This window comes from Podarcis tiliguerta (genome assembly GCF_965153285.1).
Source record: "Podarcis tiliguerta genome assembly, chromosome: 5".
In the NCBI taxonomy this organism is placed as follows: Eukaryota; Metazoa; Chordata; class Lepidosauria; order Squamata; family Lacertidae; genus Podarcis; species Podarcis tiliguerta.
In genome coordinates this window covers 1,979,055-1,999,389 of record NC_139538.1, presented here as the reverse complement: position 1 = coordinate 1,999,389, position 20,335 = coordinate 1,979,055, and the positions used below count along the sequence as shown (strand labels likewise).

The 20,335-nt window shown below is 47.9% G+C and overlaps 1 protein-coding gene across 5 annotated transcripts in view; it reads left to right on the top strand.

Annotated features, from left to right (window-relative positions):
* TP63 (tumor protein p63) overlaps positions 1-2,067 on the top strand; it is a gene marked incomplete at its 3' end in the record, with an annotated part of 98,070 nt that extends 96,003 nt beyond the window's left edge. For 4 of the 5 annotated variants that reach the window (XM_083442222.1, XM_083442221.1, XM_083442220.1 and 1 more), the window contains exon 12: positions 504-2,067. In XM_083442222.1, coding sequence (XP_083298348.1) covers positions 504-800 — 297 coding nt within the window. The remainder of the gene's footprint in view (positions 1-503) is intronic. The other variant, XM_083442223.1, reaches the window with a different exon arrangement.
* Between the last annotated feature and the right edge of the window lie 18,268 nt (positions 2,068-20,335).

The following is a 20,335-nucleotide window of genomic DNA, read 5'->3' as shown; positions in this document are numbered from 1 at the left end:
CCTGCCAACTCTTTTCCTGCTGAACTTTCTCCCTTTCAACCACCCTCCCCCTCTTCTTTTAGGCCTCTCGCTGTTCCAGACCACATAAATGGGTCCAGAACAGTGGTGTAGTGGTAAAAACGGGGGGTTCTTGCATGAAGGGGAGGTGGGCAGGCCCAGCTGGAAGAGCCTTGCACTGTTTGCAAGCCACAGGTCTGAAACAGACATGGTTGTCCTGACATCCTCTGGGGTTCCTTCTTCACCTCCTCCCTCCCGCCTGAAGCCTTCTTGCTTTGCTGGATTTTGGTGTTGCTTGCTTGGGGTTTGGCCTGTTGGGCTGAGGGTCTCTCCATTTCCTTACTGAATCTTCGCTTCTGAAGCTAAGCGCCGCCAAGCAAGACCTGAAGAGCCCTTGAGATAGTCACCAAAAGCCCCACTCATCCCCCGTTAAAAGACTGTAGAAACCTGTGTAGCTTCTTTTGGCAGGAGTGGCTGATTCTCTCTCTCCTCTCCTCGCCTTCCAGGATTTGGTGAGCCTCAAAATCCCAGAGCAATTCCGCCATGCCATTTGGAAAGGCATCATGGACCACCGGCAGATCCACGACTTCTCCTCTGCCCCCCACCTCCTGCGTACCCCTGGGGCCGCCTCCGCGGTCAGCGTGGGCCCCAGCGAGACCCGCGGGGAGCGTGTCATCGACGCCGTGCGCTTCACCCTCCGCCAGACCATCTCCTTCCCTCCCCGCGACGAGTGGAGCGACTTCAACTTCGACCTGGATGCCCGCCGCAACAAGCAGCAGCGCATCAAGGAGGAAGGGGAGTGAGGAGCCGGCCTGTGGCTCTCCCTCCGCCCCCTGCCCCACACCGATGGACCTCTGGGCTGCTCCGGCCTCTCCCTGCTACTCTGAGATGGTGCGGGGGGCTTGGAGAGGACGGGGAGGGGGAAATGTCGTGTGCTCTTCAGCGCCAGCTGCACCTGTCCTTCCGAGCTTGCAGCCTCCACGCTTTGCCGGAAGCGCAGCTATTTTGTATTTTCTCGCAAGCCATAGCTTTCGTTTGTTGGGGAGGGGTGGGGTGGCCTTTGCGGCTTCTGCTCAGCAAGGACTGCGTGTTGTAAGACGTGGTGGGTGTCTGGAGAAATGCGGATTCCCCCAGTTGTGGCACTTGACCCTTTCCACTGAACTGGACCAGCTACAGTGTGCCCCCGTGGGTGACCAGATCAAATCTCCCGTGCAAACTTTTGTATGGATCCCTCTCTGTGTGGGTCCCTTTCTTGGGTGCTTGTTTTGAGGGTTTTAAGGATTCAATGCCTTTGGGGAGGCCACTCACCTGTGACAGCATTGCCTAGTGGTTGGAGTTTGATGATTTCCAAGTTTGAATTATGACGGCTTAACAACACTGAGGTACGGGGTGCTATGTGCATTGGCCCCCACGACCAGTCTGGCCATCGCATGCTTTGCATAGCAGGTTTCCTCCTGGGCAACCTTTCAGTTTAAATTTTGCTTTTGGGGGTTAGCGATGGTTTTTCGGCGGGTGTAGTCCACTTCGTTCCTTCACCCCCGCCGATTCTTCCTTCAGCAGCAAATGCAAAGAAACTCTTGACCAGGAACCCAGACTGCCAATTCCTTAACAGATTCCCTTTGAGATCACCAAATATGCCCGCCCGCCCCCCCCCCATTATATCTGGGCTTGCGAAATCTCCCCTTGAAGCAAGCACGTAAACACGGGAAGAGTTGCCTCTGTGTCAGATTTCACTTACCATTTCAACAAGTGGGTCATTTGAGGAAGATCTTGGGTTTTTCTTAACTCCTGACCTGGGTTTCATGAAGCGCCTTGCCGCATAAATGCACTCAGGGTGGCTTCTGTGGCTGGATTCCAGCAGATCTGTATTTTCCATTCTTTCCTTCCTTTCTCCCCACCTGCCTTTCAGGAAAACTAGTTCCTGGGCCACCTGCTGTATTACTGACTGTATTAGACAAGGCACACTGGAGACCATGAATGCCCAATGGCAGATCTTCCTGGTGCTTTCATGCCTGTTTACTGTTCTGTCATCTCATTCTACCATGCAAGTCTTTCCCTGAGCTGCTTTCCCTCTCCTCAACACATCCTCGGGCTACAAATTTCTACTGACAAACCCACTACAGTGGTACCTCGCAAGACGAATGCCTCGCAAGACGAAAAACTCGCAAGATGAAAGAGTTTTTTGTTTTTTGAGATGCTTCACAAGACGAATTTCCCTATGGGCTTGCTTCACAAGATGAAAACGTGTTGCGCCTTTTTCTTAAAACCGTCAATGCATTTCCTATGGGAAACCGTGCTTCGCAAGACGAAAATTCACAAGACGAAAAAACTCGCAGAACGAATTAATTTCGTCTTGCGAGGCACCAATGTACTGCCAATTAAGCTCAGACTTCTTGCAGATATGGTCCTCTCGTGCCTAGAATGCAGTCAAAGTACATTTTTCATGTAAACATTGTAAGTACAGTTTTGTTTTATGTATAATTTTGTCATGTACTTGGTCAATCATTTATTGAGGGGTGGTTTTTTTTGATAAAAAAAATGTATTTCTCTTTGGGGTTTGGGGCTTTTCAGAACCACATTTTGTTTGCATTTTTTATTTTTTTATTTTTTAAAGAAAGAAACAAACCACACCATTTTATGGGAAAGGCTTATATCTGTGTAATGACTTTCAAAGTGTTTGTGATATTGACCTTAATGAATCACGGTTACAGAGAGGGGGGAGTGATTGCAAAAAACCCCTCTCTCGGGGGGAGGTGGGGGGGGGAGACACACCGAGGGTTGACTTCAAGAGTCCTAGATTTCAAAATAAGTTCCTTTGCTCAGATTGAGTGGTACACATCCACAAGTTCTCCGTGACTTGCAACAAGTATTAATTGGATGAAAAGCACTCTGTTGTCAATATCATTGTAAATAAAAACAGATTACAAAAGCAACGTTGATGGTTTCTGGCATTCGAAACGGCCGCGGGAGTCTTTCATTGTGGGTCACAACACCAAAGCCATGTGCATTGCCCAAGTCAGTTCAGAGGAAGGACATAGCTGCCCTGGAAAACAGACTGGCTCCTCTGCACAGCCGAGGACTCTGGGGGGCGCTTCTTGCACTCCCACCCGGGAATTTGCAAGGCATCGTGAGGACAAATGCCCCATCAGTGCAATGATTTTTTCTTGCAAAGAGGAACAGTCTGCCCATCTCCTCCTCTTGCACCCTCCCCCTAAATATTTCCCCCGTCCGGCAGGCCAGATTTGCGGACACCATGAAGCACATGCCGACAGAGGGATAGCACAGAACTTGGTGCTTCCCAGTTTGTGGGCAGGAGTACAGCCCTGTGAGAATTTGAAGGGCACCTGGACAAAAGAAGCTGCCATGCCAGCTACATCCATAACTCATGAACATAGCGCAAGGCTTTCGTGCAACATAGTTTCATTGCCACTTGTTTTCTGCCAATGGACGGGAAGCGCTGACATCCAGGAGCAAGGATGCTCTGGGATCTACTGAGACAGCCCACACTATGGGAGCAGTTCAATTTGTGGGAATGTTGTGGGTAGCAGGGAAGGATATATTGATTAAATATTATCCTTCCTAACTCACGCTAGTGAGTTTCTTCATACAGCACAGAGTACATTTCCCCTTTTACACAGCAGGAAGCTAGTTGCAGATTCATTAGAAACTCTTAAGTTCTATTATTCCTGGTAAGACCCCTTTGATTCCCTCCTAAAAGAATAAAGACCTAAGAAGCTTCTTTTAAAACAATTTTAAAAAATGTCCAGTAGCACCTTAAAGACCAACTAAGTTTGTTCTGGGTAGTTGGTCTCTAAGGTGCTACTGGACAATTTTTTATTTTATTTATTTATTTCAACTGTGTTAGACCAACACGGCTCCCTACCTGAATCTTCTTTTAAAAGTTTAACAAGAAGTTTACTCACATTCAGTTCACAGTTGGATCCCTGAAGGCAGGTTTTAGCTTGTAGTTACAGATACAGTGTGGCTTACATCCTTGTAAGGATGGGCCCATGTGCTGCTGGCAGAGAGCCAGCAGACAGCATCAGGAGCAGTGGCCAAAATGGAAGAGAGAGCATCAAGAGAGGAAGAGGGCTGCATAACTGGACCTTTGGTGGGGTCTGCAAGGGTCACGTCCACCTACCTGGTCACATGCAGGGGGAGGATGCTCCAGACCAGGTGTAACAGGAAGTTCAACTGGCTGGACCAACATCCCCCTGCATGTCCACTCTAGGCAAACAGGAAATGTTGTATTTGACTGCTTATGTTACATCCCACACAATTCATATTGTTCTTCTTGTAGCCAGAGGCCATGACAAACTTGTAACAGTAGTATTCATAAGATAATACAGAACACCCATCCATAATATAAGTCAAGATCCAGTACATAAGAGAGGGGTGTTACCAGAGACACCAACGAGCTTGAACCTTGCTTTATTTCAGATTAAACCTCTGAATCACCACGGCAACTTATAGCGATTATATCTAACTCCCTTTTCCTGATTTCTTTTGCAGACAGTGCATAGAGGGCCCCTCTGTGTGCTACAGAGCTATTATTGTCACTCAAGAAAAACAAAAGCAAAACAACCATAACATTTTCTACCAGATTGTGCCTCCTTGCTTGTGTGAACAAAGGTTTCAGAAAGCGATCTCTTGGGTCTCTCTATAAGGGGCAGGCCAACAGCTGAGTGATGTCTTCCACCTGAGGTTGACCCCAAATGCAAAGTCTGTCTGCATACAGGAACCTAGTTGCAGTGATCATCCAAAACTGTGATGGACATCACTTGGAAATGCAGCTCAGTGAAGGCATTTCTTAAGGAAACTGGTGAGATTTTGGCCAGGTAACTGGCTCTAGAATGCTCTGATCTCAAGAGTGGATAGCAAGGGGGGAATTGGGTGTTTCTAATTAGTTTAAGGACCCTTCTGAATTCTATCCAGAAGAGCCAATCCCTTAGCTGACACTTATTCAAGGTCAATGCAGAGCTCAGTTCTGGAGAATGATAATACTCTAAGACAGGCATGTCCAACTCCCAAGATATTGTGATCTACTCCCACTATAAAAAAACTGACAGTGATCTACACATTGGATTGACCAAAGTTGTTGACCTTCTTTTTCTGGATTGATCAGAGTTGTTGAGCTTCCTTGAGGAAGCCTTTTGGGTGATCAATTGATCAGGATAGATCAGGGACGCCCCGTGATCGCCCCACTTTTCCTTAAGATCTCCCTATTTTCATCGGGAAAATGTTGGAGGGTATGGAGTTATCTGAACCCTGAGCCATCTGAAGGCAATCCTTTATAGGGAAGTGGGTTTTTTTAAAAAATGTTTTATGTTTTCTTATGTTTTATATATGTTGGAAGCTGCCCAGAGTGGTGGGGGCAACCCAGGAAGATATGTGGGGTAGAAATAGTAAAAGTATCATTATGAAAGGGGACGTCCCAATATTAATCAGAGAAATGTTGGCGGGTATGCAGTCTGCTCTTGCCTTAATTCTTGGCCATTTGGATTCTATATGATGGAGAGCTGCTGGAATTCCTGATGGCAGAAGTACAAAGGCAGACGGGGAGTCTTTGAGACGTTTTGTCTCCATGCATTTGTCGAACCCCTCTTGCCAGTTGAATATGTTTGTGACCATCCCTGCCTCTTGCAGAAGCAAATTCAACTCTATGCCACCAGAAGTACCTTCTCTTGATCGTCCTGGATCTGTTGGGATGTGACCAAGGGAACGGGGGCAATTGGCAGCCCCCAGCCGGCTCCAGCCCACCGGCCAGCAGCCGGGCGAACTCCGGTCCTTGGATCAGCATCAAAACTGCGACCCGAGCTTCAGAAGCCGTTAGAAGCTGGGTACGCAAGCCAGCAGAGATAAGAACTCATTGCAATGGAAGGGCAGAGAGAGGCATATGTAAAGCGTATTTACAAGCATTTTATTCAGCATCAGGACAAAGGAAAAACATGTCTACTCTCCTTCGTGTCCAAGCAAAAAGCTTAAGCAAAAGCTATACACAACGGAAGTTCCCAGCAGGCTGTGCTGGAAATATACAGACATGTGGCTTAGAACAACTTCACATGCCTATTCTTAAGGTGGAACGGAACAACAGTATCCTAACAGGATCTTCCGACATTCTGCTTCAATGGATAGCCCCAAATTCTAGTGTTATAAAAGAGAAAGACAAACTTTTCTCTGTCCACTATCCACTGAAGTGGACTTCAATGCATGACTTTAGCTATCATGTCTCCCCTTGCTCTGCTTTTCTCTAAACTAAAAAAACCAAAACCCAAATGTTGTAACCATTCCTCGTAGGAGAGTTGCTCCACCACCTGATTCATTTTAGTTGCCCTTTTCTGACTCTTTCCCAACTCTGCAATATCCTTTTTGGGATGAGGCAACCAGAACTGCACACAAAACTCCAAGTTCAGTTGCACCATAGATTTGCATAATGGCATTATATCAGCTCTTTTATTTTCAATTCCTTTCCTGCTGAAATCCACCTTTTTCACAGCTGCCACTCAATGGGCCAATGTTTTCATCGAGTCCAGTCTCTCATTCCTGGGCAATCACCGCCAGTTCAGACTCCATTAGCACATTTGCGAATTATTATTTTTTTAATTTTTATTTTGCCCTGGCATGTAACACTTTCAACTTATTTACATTGAATTGCTTTTGCCGTTTTACAGTTAGGAAACTCAGATTCAGATGCTTTCGGAGCTCTTCACAATCCCATTTTTGCTTTGATGACCCTGAACGATTTAGTCTCACCCAATAAACTTGACCCCCTCACTGCTTTTTCTTCACTCTAGATCATTTATGCACAAGTTTAAAAGCACAGGTCCCAGTACTGATCCTTGTAGGGCTACAGTTTCTCATTGGTATCCCAGGAACAATCCATTTATTCCGACTCTGCTTCCTGCAACTTAGCCAGTTCTACCAGAGGACCTCTCCTCTAGCGTGCCGAGGCCCCTTGCCCTGCAGTTCCCTATTGATCAATAAATACACAGACACAAGTATATAGCTTAATGGGCTAAAACAGGCCACAACTTTACTGGCTACAGATGTGAGTGGTTTGGCTTAGGCATTGGGTGAAGCCAGACTATATCTTGACTCCCTTCCATCTGCAGGGAGTCGAATTAAGCACAAACCAAGAAAAGGGGGAGCCCTATGACTTACATCAAGTAGGGGCATCCCAAGGGGTCACCTTTGGGTCATGGCATAGCCCTAGCCCATGTCCAGGCTGCGGACAGGATCCACACCCCTGGATCCCTTTAACAGGATGCCCTTATTGAGAAGGGGCAGGTGGAGGCTACAACCTCCCCTCCATTAAATAAAGGCTTACTCAATGCCTTGTCCCATGACTGCTAATCTGATTCAGGAGGATTACTTATATTGCTGTTAATCCAGAATACGTGTGCGTGTTTCTGTGTGTGTGTGTCCAACTCTCAGAAGCTTGAGGAACACCATGGGTGCTCCTGCAGAACAGTTCCTAATCTTCTGAAGACTTGCTTTGTTGAAATACCTTTCCCGCTCGCCTCTCCTTATCAGCAGGCAACATCTTCTGTTGGACGGTCTTTCGTTTCCCATCATGCTTTGCCCTTCCGTGACCAACCTGCCAAGCTGGCACTCCTTTCTCCCACAAGCGGTGCCCATGCTGGCTTCCCTGAGAGGAAGAACAGGTACATCAGAACTTTTTTGTCCCAGAGCCAAATCCCACACCAAGTTCCTGCTTAAGTTCCTCAGGCCTGAACTTCTTGGGAACCAACCAACACTTCCATGAAGCAAGAGATGCTCTTGAGAAACGGGGGGTAAGGGGTGGAAATGCAGCAAAGCTTTAGGGAGTCGTTCATGCCCCGGGTGTGATGTTCTTGTAGCCAACGCTCCAGGAAAGGCTATGTTAGGAGGGCAACTCCCTGGGTGTGGCTGGCAAACTTACCTCCATCACCAGCTTCAGCTTTCAGCACATCTTCCAGAAGAGCTGAAAGGAGCCAACTGCCAAAATTTTGTAACTCACCAAACCTTAGCATATTTTTATGCATGGTATATATTTGATTCTTCAACATCAACTTTGTTGGACTGGTCATGTTGTGCGGATGCCTGATGATCGTCTTCCAAAGCAACTACTCTATTCCAAACTTAAAAATGGAAAGTGTAATGCTGGTGGTCAACAAAAGAGGTTTAAAGACTCTTTCAAGACAAATCTTTAAAAAATGTAGTATAAATACAAACAATTCGGAGTTCAAAATGACGCCCCAGCTGCGCACCTGCTCTTTCTGGGGCACAGTTACCCCATTCAGGACCAGGGAGTCCTCCACAGCCGCCCGTCTCCTGTCCCCCCAAAACAGTACTTCTGTCTTGTCAGGATTCAACCTTAATTCATTAGCTGCCATCCATCCTCCAACCGCCTCCAGACACTCACACAGGACCTTCACCGTCTTCACTGGTTCTGATTTAAAAGAGAGGGAGAGCTGGGTATCATCCACATACTGATGAACACCCAGCCCAAACCCTCAGCGGCTTCATATAGATACTAAAAAGCATGGGGGAGAGGACGGAGCCCTGAGGTAGATGACCCTTGTGGACCCTTCCAAATTTGTGATTCTATGAATCTATGATTCTTAAGTCTATGCAATCAAACTGGGTCGTGGTGTCTGTGGATCACTGCCTCTGACTATGGAAGCAGAGCGTAGCCTCCTCCATCCTGGCTAGTGACCCTCCCTTCAGATGTGAAGGAAATCAGCAGCTAGCTTCTCTTTAAAAGACATCTGAAGGCAGCCCTGTTTAGGGAAGTTTTTAATATGTAATGCTGTATTGTTTTTAACACTTGATTGGAAGCCGCCCAGAGTGGCTGGGGAAACTCAGCCAGATGGGCGGAATATATATATTCCTGATCTTCGGTTTACTTTTTGGAGAAACTTATAGACAGGAGTATGGTCAAATCAACAGCTCTGCAACAATATTATCCATCCCTCAGTAAAAAGGTAAAGGGACCCCTGACCGTTAGGTCCAGTTGCAGATGACTCTGGGGTTGTGGCACTCACCTCGCTTTGCTGGCCAAGGGACCCGGCATACAGCTTCCGGGTCATGTGGCCAGCATGTGGCAAACCAGAGCAGCGCACAGAAACGCCATTTACCTTCCCGCCGGAGCGGTACCTATTTATCTACTTGCACTTTGAGGTGCTTTCAAACTGCTAGGTTGGCAGGAGCAGGGACCGAGGAACGGGAGCTCACCCCTTCACGGGGATTCGAACCTCCGACCATCTGATCGTCAAGTCCTTGGCTCTGTGGTTTAACCCACAGCGCCACCCACGTCCCACAAGGAGTAGGGTAGCGAAAAGCAAAAACAGGACACCATCAAAATACATATTTTATTTGAAAATGACTAAATGCATGAGCATAAACAGTGCCTTTCCAATGCTCTTCAAAAATTGGGGTAGACTTTCCCTCAGGGAGGGAGAAAAAATAAGTTAATTAAAATAGGCACTCAAAGGGCGAAGGATGTTAAAGCACACACACACACGTGTGTGAGCATGCCTGGGAGTGCATCTAATGGATCTATTTTTATAAATACGCTGGAGATATTTGCCAGCTCTCCTGCACTTACCTGGGCACAAGTGCCTTGGGAGGGAAGTGCTGGGGGCACCAGGTTGTCAATGTTTGCTGAGTAGGATGGCACATTGTGTTTGGGCTCAAGTGACCTTAGCATTCACTCACAATTTTATCTGCATGTCGCTTTTCAGCGCACACAAAAGGCTCCAAATGACTAGCAACAAAGTAAACAGGAAACAAAATCAAACTGGTGCACGAAGACAACAAGGCGATAGCAAACATAACAATGCACAAAAAAGAAACAAGTCAGTCCCATAAATATAACAAGATTGCATTCATAATATCCAACACTCAACAGCAAAAATAACAAGGGAACTTGATGGTTTCTTCTTGGTCCTAGAAACCCCCACTTCCACGATGTTGATCTGAGTCCCTCTCCTGCAGCAACTTGCAAGCCTTCCAAAGGCAAAGGGTGGGGGAAGGTAGAAACCCCTCTATCATATTGTGCAGCTTAGCCTTGGGAGGTGGATGCTGGGGTAGACCAGTGGTCATGATCCCTGGGTGATTTGTCAGTGCCCAGCTCCTATTTCTTTCAAAGGGGCTCTGGCTGCAAAACATCCCATTGCACTGGTTCTGGGCCATCATCTTTGGCATCCAAGAAGTATCCAAATAGCCCCAAAATAAATTTGTGGTCCTTCTGGCCATGTCTTCCCAACCCAATCAATGAGAGGTCTTTTCTAGATTCAAAACTGTAGAGTTGAAATGGATCCCCCAAGGGTAATCTACTCCAGCCCCCTACAATGCAGGAATCTCGGCCAAAGTGTGTCTGACAGATGACCATCCAGCCTCTGTTGGAAAAGCTCTGATGAAGGAGCGTTCACCACCTTCTGAAGGCGTCCATTCCACTGTCGATCAGCTCTTACTGTCAAAAACTTCTTCCTGACTCTCTTTTCTCATAAATTGAAGCTATGGGTTCAAGTCCTACCCTCTGGAGCAGGAGAAAACAAGCTGGTTCCCTCTTCCATGTGACAGCCCTTGAGATATTTGAAGATGGATATCGTATCTCCTCTTTTCTAGGCTAAACATACCCAGCTCCTTCAAGTACTCCTCATAAGGCTTAATTTCCAGACCCTTGATCATCTTGGTTGCCCTTTGCACAAGTTCCAGCTTGTCAACATCCTTCTTAAATGGGGCACCCAGAACTGGACACAGGACTTCAGGTGTGGTCTGACCAAGGCAGAATAGAGCGGGACTGTTACTGCCCTTGATTGGGATGCTAGACTTCCATTGATGCAGCTTAGAAGACCATTTTTTTGCTGATGTGTCACCCCATTCAGCTGCTTTGACTCTGAATCTCCTGCATCACACTATTGGCTCATTCTCAGGTTGTGTCCTACCAAGACCCTTGGCCTCTTTCAACACATACTTCTGTCAAGCCAGGTGTCTCTCATCCCATATCTGTGCATCTGGTTATTCTATCCACCATCTGAAGAAACTCTGTGTTCCTGTGTTCCTGACACCACTAACTACGCCTGCAAAGAAGTCAAAATGGCAGCCAGCCATGGTGCCAAGAACTACCATTCCCTTCGGCAACTGTGACTCATAACCAAAAGATTGTGCTGAACTACAGAGCGTTGGGGAGGGGGGCAGAATAGACACCCTTCCCCCAAAGGGGGTAAAATTGCTTCATAAGGCCTTGCACCACAAACCGATTTGACCCCACCAAGCTCAGCTGCTGGAGGATGCTGATTAAGCCGAAACAGTTTTGCCAGAGGGGAAAGCTGGCTAATTAAAAACAAAACTAAACACATTGACATCCCCTTTGATTCTTTGGCATCTGCCAGTAAAGCAATTTGCATCTTGCGGACTCAAATAACCTTTCCCGCAAGAACCTTTCTCCAAGAACAGGGAGTCGTCGTGACGCACGAGGTCCCAGGGGCGTGAAGTCAAAGGTTGTGGGTGACTTAAAAATAATAAAAACCCTTCCAAGACAAAGGAGCTTGAACTCAACGCTCCCTAAATTTCCAGGTGGACCTAAGCATTTCTCTCCTCGTAGTGATTTTGCAAGCTTCCAGGTGTCACAGAGCGTCTTCCCTGCTCTGAGAAGATCTGCCATGTTTGGGTGTTGGCTTGCTCTCCAAAGCTGGAGGTGGTTTGGGAAAGTTCTCACCTTGCTTAGTTATACCCATGGATAAAAGTGCCATTATATAGATTATGCCACCTAGTCATGTCCCAGATACGCTGAATTAATTTTGCTGGGTGTAAGATCTTAGGTGGGAGAAGCTGCAACCAGACACCAGGGTAAAAAGAAGGACTTGGCTTTCCTAACCACCCCTTTGCAGTCCTGGGGAAATAGTTCACCAACCAAAGGACCTCATGAGCTGTGATGCTTGGTTCCCTTACTTCCTGAGGTAGAGGAGCCCCACACAGCACCAATGACCGGGATCAGTGTGCTTCTGAATAATACCATTTGCTGGAAACCGCGGGAGGGGAGAGTGTTCTTGCACCCAGGTCCTGCTTGCAGACTTCCCACTGGGACAACCAGTTGACCATGGTGCATCTGCACAACCGGATGCCATCATCTGCCCCAGCTGCAACAAAACATGTCTCTCCTGTGTTTGACTTCACCCCCAATGGCCCATTCCTCCATTGTCTCCCGAGAAAGACAGATGCCAACCAATCATCCAGGATGTTGAGATTTTATTTCAAGATGTTGTTGTTGTTATACCGCCCTATACCCGGAGGTCTCTACCTAGGCATACAGCTGACAGCATACTCTGAACCTCCAGATAACCCCATCTAGAGGTCTCATGTGGATGTTAAACAACATGGGGGATAGGATTGAGCCCACATTGATGGTTCCACAGGGCTGAAAAGCATTGCCCAAGCCACACCCTCTGGGAACGACCATCCAAGTAGGACTGGAACCACCGCAAAGCAGTGCCACCCAGCCCTAGTTCAGAGAGTCACTCCAGAAGGATACCAAGGTAAATGGTATCAAAAGCCGCTGAGAGGTTGAGAAGAATTAACAGGGACATGTTTCCCTCCCCCTCTCTTGACAGAGGTCATCATTCAGGGTGACCAAAGCAGTTTCTGAGCCAAAACCAGGCCTAAACCCTGACTAAAATGGATCCAGGAAATCAGTTTCTTCCAAAAGCGCCTGGATCTGGTCTGCGACACTCGCTCCAGAACCTTGCCCAGGGAAGGGAGATTAGCAACTGGCTGGTAGTTTGCTAGGTTTTCTGAATCCAGATATGTTGATTTCCATATTTTTGACACTGCTTCAACTAAGGAGTTTGGGTGACTTATTTTATTTGGGGCAGTGGCTTCACCTGTGTTATGTACTGAGTTGAATAGCATCCAAAAGGCAGCAGTCTGATTGGTCCTAGAACAATAGGATTCAGAATGCAGCCGTCTGATTGGTCCTAGAACAATAGGATTCAGAATGCAGCCGTCTGATTGGTCCTAGAACAATATGGTCCGAGAATGCAGCAGTCTGATTGGGCCTAGAACAATAGGATTCAGATTGCAGCAGTCTGATTGGTCCTAGAACAATAGGATTCAGAATGCAGCAGTCTGATTGGTCCTAGAACAATAGGATTCAGAATGCAGCAGTCTGATTGGTCCTAGAACAATAGGATCCAGAATGCAGCCGTCTGATTGGTCCTAGCACAATAGCATTCAGAATGCAGCCGTCTGATTGGTCCTAGAACAATAGGATCCAGAATGCAGCAGTCTGATTGGTCCTAGAACAATAGGGTCCGAGAATGCAGCAGTCTGATTGGGCCTAGAACAATAGGATTCAGATTGCAGCAGTCTGATTGGTCCTAGAACAATAGGATTCAGAATGCAGCAGTCTGATTGGTCCTAGAACAATAGGATTTAGAATGCAGCAGTCTGATTGGTCCTAGAGCAATAGGATTCAGAATGCAGCAGTCTGATTGGTCCTAGAACAATAGGATCCAGAATGCAGCAGTCTGACTGGTCCACAGGAGCCACCCAATCCAGCTCCAGGTGGAAGGGAATCTGCAACCTGATTGGCCTACAGGAGAATCCCAGAGTTAGCCAATCACGTGGGGCCCATTGTGTAAATAGTGTATATAAAGCAGACATTCTGGGGGAACTTCCATTCCTCCTCGCCACTATGAGCTGAATAAAGAGCGTGAAATCCACTCTCGACTCTGAGTATATTTCAACCTGGAAGGAGAATTCAAACCAGCACAGGAGGGAAGGCCCGTAGGTCAGTGGTAGAGTACTCACTTTGTAGGCAGACAGTTCCATCTTCAATTCCTGACAGCATCTCCAGGCAGCGCTTGGGAAACACAAAAACTAACAACCCTCCATGAAGCCCTGGAGATCTGCTGCTGGCGAAGGTTGGCAATGCCAAGCAAGATGGACCAACGACGCTCCAACTCGGTGCAAGGCAGCTTCTTGCTCTCCTTCCCACCAAACCAGTCCCAGCCATCTTGTCCCATCCCTCTTCTGCCTTTGGCATGGGGCAAGAGGGATGGGAGTGGAGACCTGGCAAACGTCTGCCTAGCGCATGCCAACTCCTGGGTTTGTTTGGCTTGATTCATAGCTTGAACTGGGCGGAGGCTGATCTTTCCCATTCTGTTCTTGGTGTCCTGGCCTTTGTTTATGTTCTTAGGGGAAAAGAAAAAGAAAGGAAGAAAACCTGGGCGTGAAGAAGGGACGGGACCTGCCAGTTGCTTCATCCAGGTCTCCTGTGACAGCTCATGCATCTAGAAGGGGTGCCAATCATCATCGAAGACTCGTAGGTGGAGCATTTGGGAACCCCACTCACAAAAGCCTTTTAAACACACAAGCACACGTACACACACACATACATACAAACACAGGAAGCCAACAATGATAGCTACGAAAACATACTCCCTCTGCCTGCAAATGTTCTCTGCTTTTCAGAACATAAGAACAGCCTACAAGATCAGGTCAAAGTCCCATCTTGTCCAGCATCCTCTTAGAATCATAGAATCATAGAGTTGGAAGAGACCACAAGGGCCCTCGAGTCCAACCCCCTGCCAAGCAGGAAACACCATCAGAGCACTCCTGACATATGGTTGTCAAGCCTCTGCTTAAAGACCTCCAAAGAAGGAGTCTCCACCACACTCCTTGGCAGCAAATTCCACTGTCGAACAGCTCTTACTGTCAGGAAGTTCTTCCTAATGTTTAGGTGGAATCTTCTTTCTTGTAGTTTGGATCCATTGCTCCGTGTCCGCTTCTCTGGAGCAGCAGAAAACAACCTTTCTCCCTCCTCTATGTGACATCCTTTTATATATTTTGAACATGGCTATCATATCACCCCTTAACCTCCTCTTCTCCAGGCTAAACATGCCCAGCTCCCTTAGCCATTCCTCATAAGGCATCGTTTCCAGGCCTTGGACCATTTTGGTTGCCCTCCTCTGGACACGTTCCAGTTTGTCAGTGTCCTTCTTGAACTGTGGTGCCCAGAACTGGACACAGTACTCCAGGTGAGGTCTGACCAGAGCAGAATACAGTGGCACCATTACTTCCCTTGATCTAGATGCTATACTCCTATTGATGCAGCCCAGAATTGCATTGGCTTTTTTAGCTGCCGCGTCACACTGTTGGCTCATGTCAAATTTGTGGTCAACCAAGACTCCTAGAGTCTCACAGGGACTGACCAAACACCCCCAGGGGAAAGCCTACAAGCGCAGCTACACACTTCCAGGTCAGAGGAGCACCGGAAATAGCTTGTGCACATCACAAGAGTTATTTGCACATGTGCAAGAGTTATTTCGGTGCACATCCAGGTCGGAGGAGGGCCGCGCACATGCGCACAAGCTATTTCCGGTGCTCCTCTGACCCAGAAGTGTGCCAGAAATAGTGTGTGTGCATGCCTATGGGCGCACGCTCCCCCACCCTCTGGCCCGCCGCGCGATTGGTACTGGAGACACCGGCCTGAGGCGCAGTAAGTTTGCTGACCCCTGCACAAGAGCAACACTCTCGCTTCCTGTGGCTTCCAGCCATTGGCACTCAGAAGCCTAAAACCCCTTAACGATGGAATACCAGTGAAAATCCACATAAGCCCTAGTCTCCCCCTCAATGAACATTTAATTCCTTGGGATGTAAAAAGCAACAACTTTTTTTCTGGCGGATTCCAGCTTGGGTAGTTGCCCATGGTGGCTGTTTCCCGAGGGGGAAATGTAAATTCTGATCCTCTGAGATGCTCCAGTACAGAAACCACTGAGATATTCAATAGAGCATGGAATTAGAACTGAGTTTATCTCTTTTGCACTGCTTGGAAGCAATGGCGTTAAGTAAAATATTGATTGTTGAAATAACATGCATAAGTAAGAAGGTCGATTGAGACCATCCAATCAGAAGCTGGGATGGGTTTCATAATTTCGAGACCGTCCCCAGAAAACTGTGACAATTGGGTAAGTTGGGACACTTGGAGGGTACAAAATCTTGCACTCTCGCCCATTTGGAGATTCAACCTCCCCACACACACACCTGCCGCCTGCAGTCCTCCAGGTAAAACTGGAGCCTTCAGGTCAGCTCTAGAGACCTGACAAGGAGGTGACCTACTGCTGAGCAAAAGCAGAGCTGCAGGTGCCCCCACATTGCAGGGGGGTTGACTGGATGTCTCTTTGGAACCCCCCCCAAAAAAACTCTACAATTCTGTGAGTCCCTAAGCCTTGTTCCATCACACCTAGGTAGGCACACACACAGGATTTGGGTAAGCAGGCGGTTGGCTGCATCCTTCCGCGTCTCTCTCGCATCGGGAATGCCACCACCGTTCCCACAGCTGTGCCAGGCCTAAACAGCAGCTGATCTCCTCCTCTGAGGAGGTAAAAAGACCACTTCAAAGACAGGCAAAGGTTTCCCATCAGCTGTGGGAGGTGAGAAGGACCACCAGGGGATAGGTGCTTAGAAAACAAATCTAGTTGTTTGCCTCCAAATTAGCACATATATTTTTGGCACAGCCAAAGAATTGCTGGAAACTCACTGAACCTGTTTGCAGAGTGTGAAAGTCCTTTTGGCATCCTTTGGTTCCTGGGGCTGAGTTCTCAGTTGCTCAATTCCTCCACCCATTTTCACCATGCAAGAAGAGCCTGTGGATAAGGCCAAAGAAGGGCTCTTCTGCACCATCGTCCTGTTCTTGCAGCAGCCAATCAGATTCCTGTTACATAAGAAGCCCACAAGTAGGACCAGGGAACAACAACAACAGCCCTACACGTTTTCTTCTTTGCCTTTGCTATCATTTGTCCTCAAGCTTCCATGGGACAGCCCTTCAGATATTTGAAGATGGCTCTCAGTCTTCTCTCTTCCAGCCTAAACATACCTAACTCCATCAACCATTCATTATAAGGCTTAATTTCCAGACCCATGATCATCTTGGTTGCCCTCCTCTGCACAAGTTCCAGCTTGTCAACATCCTTCTTAAATGGGGCACCCAGAACTGGACACAGGACTTCAGGTGTGGTCTGACCAAGGCAGAATAGAGTGGCCTAGAAGACCATGAGTTGTCGTGTTGTTGTTTTTTTGCTGATGTGTCACCCCATTCAGCTGCTTTAACTCTGCTGCATCACACTATTGGCTCATGCTCAGGTTGTGTCCTCCAAGACCCTTGGCCTCTTTCAACACATACGTCTGTCAAGCCAGGTGTCTCTCATCCTATATCTGTGCATCTGGTTATTCTATCCACCATCTGAAGAAACTCTGTGTTCCTGTGTTCCTGACACCACTAACTACGCCTGCAAAGAAGTCAAAATGGCGGCCAGCAATGGTGCCAAGAACTACCTTAAATTGTGGTGCCCAGAACTGGACCCAGCACTTCAGGTGTGGTCTGACCAAGCCAGAATGGAATGCTACTATTTCTTCCCTTGATCTGGACACTAGATTTCTGTTGGTGTAGCCTAGAACAGCAATACTGGTTTTTGCTGCTGCATCACACAGTTGACTGGTGTTAAGCTTATGGTGTTGTGTCTTATGTGTCTTGTTCGTTATTAGGTAAAATATTTTTTGAAAAATCTCAAAAAATAAATAAAAAAGAAAGACTATGCGTTGCCCGAAGGACTTTCTTATCTCTGCCCTGAACCTTCCAGTGTTGAGCTTCTTAGGAAGCCCACGGATTATAGTGCTATGAGAAAGGGGGAAAGCTTTCTCTATCAACTTTCTCCAGGCCATGCATGAAGTTCTCAAGATGTTCCTCACTTCCTGAGAAACGGGTGTGGCTTGAGGGACCCAGGCTAAAAATTAATGGTCTCCACTGAGAAACTGAATGGGTGGGGTGGGAGAAAATCTCAGACATTCTTGCAGAGAAAGGGAGAGTCTGAGAGTGATTGGCTTCAGCAGACTTGGAGTGGGCATTCAGAGGGCAATTTTGGAAGCTGTATGCTGATGGTTGGTTGCTAGTAAGATGGCCAAGAACACCTCAGATGGGACACTTTAGGTAAATCCTCAGGCACTGATCCATCTGCCTCTTTCCCTGCCCTGCTCCTCACCCCTAAACTATGAAGTGAGTGAGCGAGAGAGCAATCTGCTTCTCAACCACCCACATCCATCTCATCAGCAGATTTTTCCCTCTGTTCCTTCTATGGTGTGCTAATCTGAAAAAGATGGGATTTCTGCAATGCGTCACCCATTGTTAGGCTCCTCTGCTTTGCCCCTGGGGACCTTACAGGTTACCAAATCTTGTGCTTCTTGGCAAAACCCTCCAGGGATATCGTACGTCTCTGTCAAAGCAGCGGAACATCTTCATGCTAAATATGGGTGTTGCAAGAGGAGACAGAGATGGAGAGAGATGCTGGAGGGGTAAATGGCTACCAGGAAGATTTGGGGCGTCACGTGGCAGAGCAGAGTCTCAAACGAAGTTGTGCTCTCCCACTCCTGTTTCAGCGATGTCGACACTGGTTTGGTCACGTCCACAGAATGGAAGAGGGCAGGATCCCCTGGGATGTGCTGTACGGGAAACAGGTTTCCGGCACCAGGCCTGTGGGCAGACCAAATCTGCGTAACAAAGATGTCTGCAAACCTGACATGAAGGCATACCTGCCAATTGTCCCAGAAGAAAGGGTGCCGCGATCTCTTGGACTGTGCACTTGCCCCCCCCCCGAAAAGCGTTTCCCCCCCTTCAGGGTGAGATCATGGCACAGGTCACGTGACTCACCCAGGAGAGCATCCCAGAAGAAGCATGTCCCAGTTTTTTATCTGAAAAAGTTGGACGGTATGGGAATGCTGGCAACATCCACCCTGCTGCCATATGGGAATTCCCTTGCAGTGCCAGTCAGGTTGTGCATCCATGGCAGTGACCAGAGGAGGGATGACTGCTGGGAGGAACGCAGAGAGAAGAAATGCATGGTTCATCTGCAGCAGCCCAACCAGACGCCTGCCTCTGCCCCAGCTGCAACAAAGCATGTCTCTCCTGTATCGATCTCTACAGCCAGAGCAAGCGCTGTAACTTCTCCAACGGTTTGACTTAACCCCCAAAGGTGCACTGCTCCGTTGTCTCCTGAGACGGATGGATGCCAACATTTAAATCGGTACCAGACTTTGGAAAGAGCCACTTCCACCCTTCAGAGGAGGTGGAGTTGCGGGCTTCACGGCCCCACCAGGCATGGCGGCTAGAGCCCAGCCCCCGCACAATTGGGGGGATTCCCGGCTGCGTCACCCCCTGGTCAGCCAATCAGCTGGCTCAGGGGGTGTGGCCTGCCCTATTTAAAGCAGGACGCGGCCGGGGATCTCCCTCTTTGCCGCCTGCCAGCTGTTTCTGCTTTTCCCACCGTCCCGCCCTATAAGGTTTCCATTCCTTGACCTTGCTTGGTCGCCATTGAGGGGCCTGGTAGGAATTTTTCCACTTGGCAAATTGGCACCAGCCACTTGGTTTTCGCCTACCTTGTAGCAAATCATCATAGTTTTCTTGGTATTGGTGGTTAGGCATTGGTATTGCTCTGTAGATGGAAGAGGGGAGGAAGCGCCATCACCTGCCCCACATATTGAAGGGTAGTCTGGTAAAGGATTCCGGGGGCGTGGCCCTGTCTGAAGCCTATGGAGGTGAGGGCCTAAGGCACGCCCCCTATTGGTTACCCCGGGAGGAGTTCCTAGTTGAAGTGCATCAGCAGGACTCCCCCTACTGGTGGTTAACCCTTCCCGGACTTCAAGCGGATGGGCTGAAGTTGGATATAGTCGGTTAGGACCAATGCCTAAGCCAATACTGCTCAACACCCGTAACCCATAATGTTGTGGACTTATTTAGCCCATTAACCTTAATAATTGTGTCATGTGTCATTATTTCCACTGCGGGGGTCGGGGACTCGCCACCCAACTAGCATCGCTGGTTCAGGTTAATCACATTTCTAGACTTAAATAGTTTTAACTGGCTTTTGAATAAATGTGTGATTAACTGATCTGAAGTTTATTGCGTTATCACTTGGTGGATAGTGCAGACCACTGTTCTGACGCTTTTTAGGACATGGGGAACTGGAGACGAGTTTATGGAACCAAGGTCTGTTGGTGCTCCAAAACGATCTGGGAACCACGGACCTAAACTGATCCAGTATAGATGGGAGTTGGAGTCCAATAATGCACCATTTTGACTCTTCCTAAGATCACACACTTGGAAGCTCCATCATTCTTTAGCAGATTACTCCCTGAATCTCTTCCAGCTCCTTTATCTGGCAGAAGCATGAAAGCTTTGCTTAGTCCTGTAACTAAGGGCAGCTGCAGGTTCTCAGCTCTTTGATGCTGGCACCACATAAGTCCCAAGTTGTCAGGTGTTCAGCTGGTTTCTCCCTGCTTCCAAGGCTTCCTGCTTCCCCCT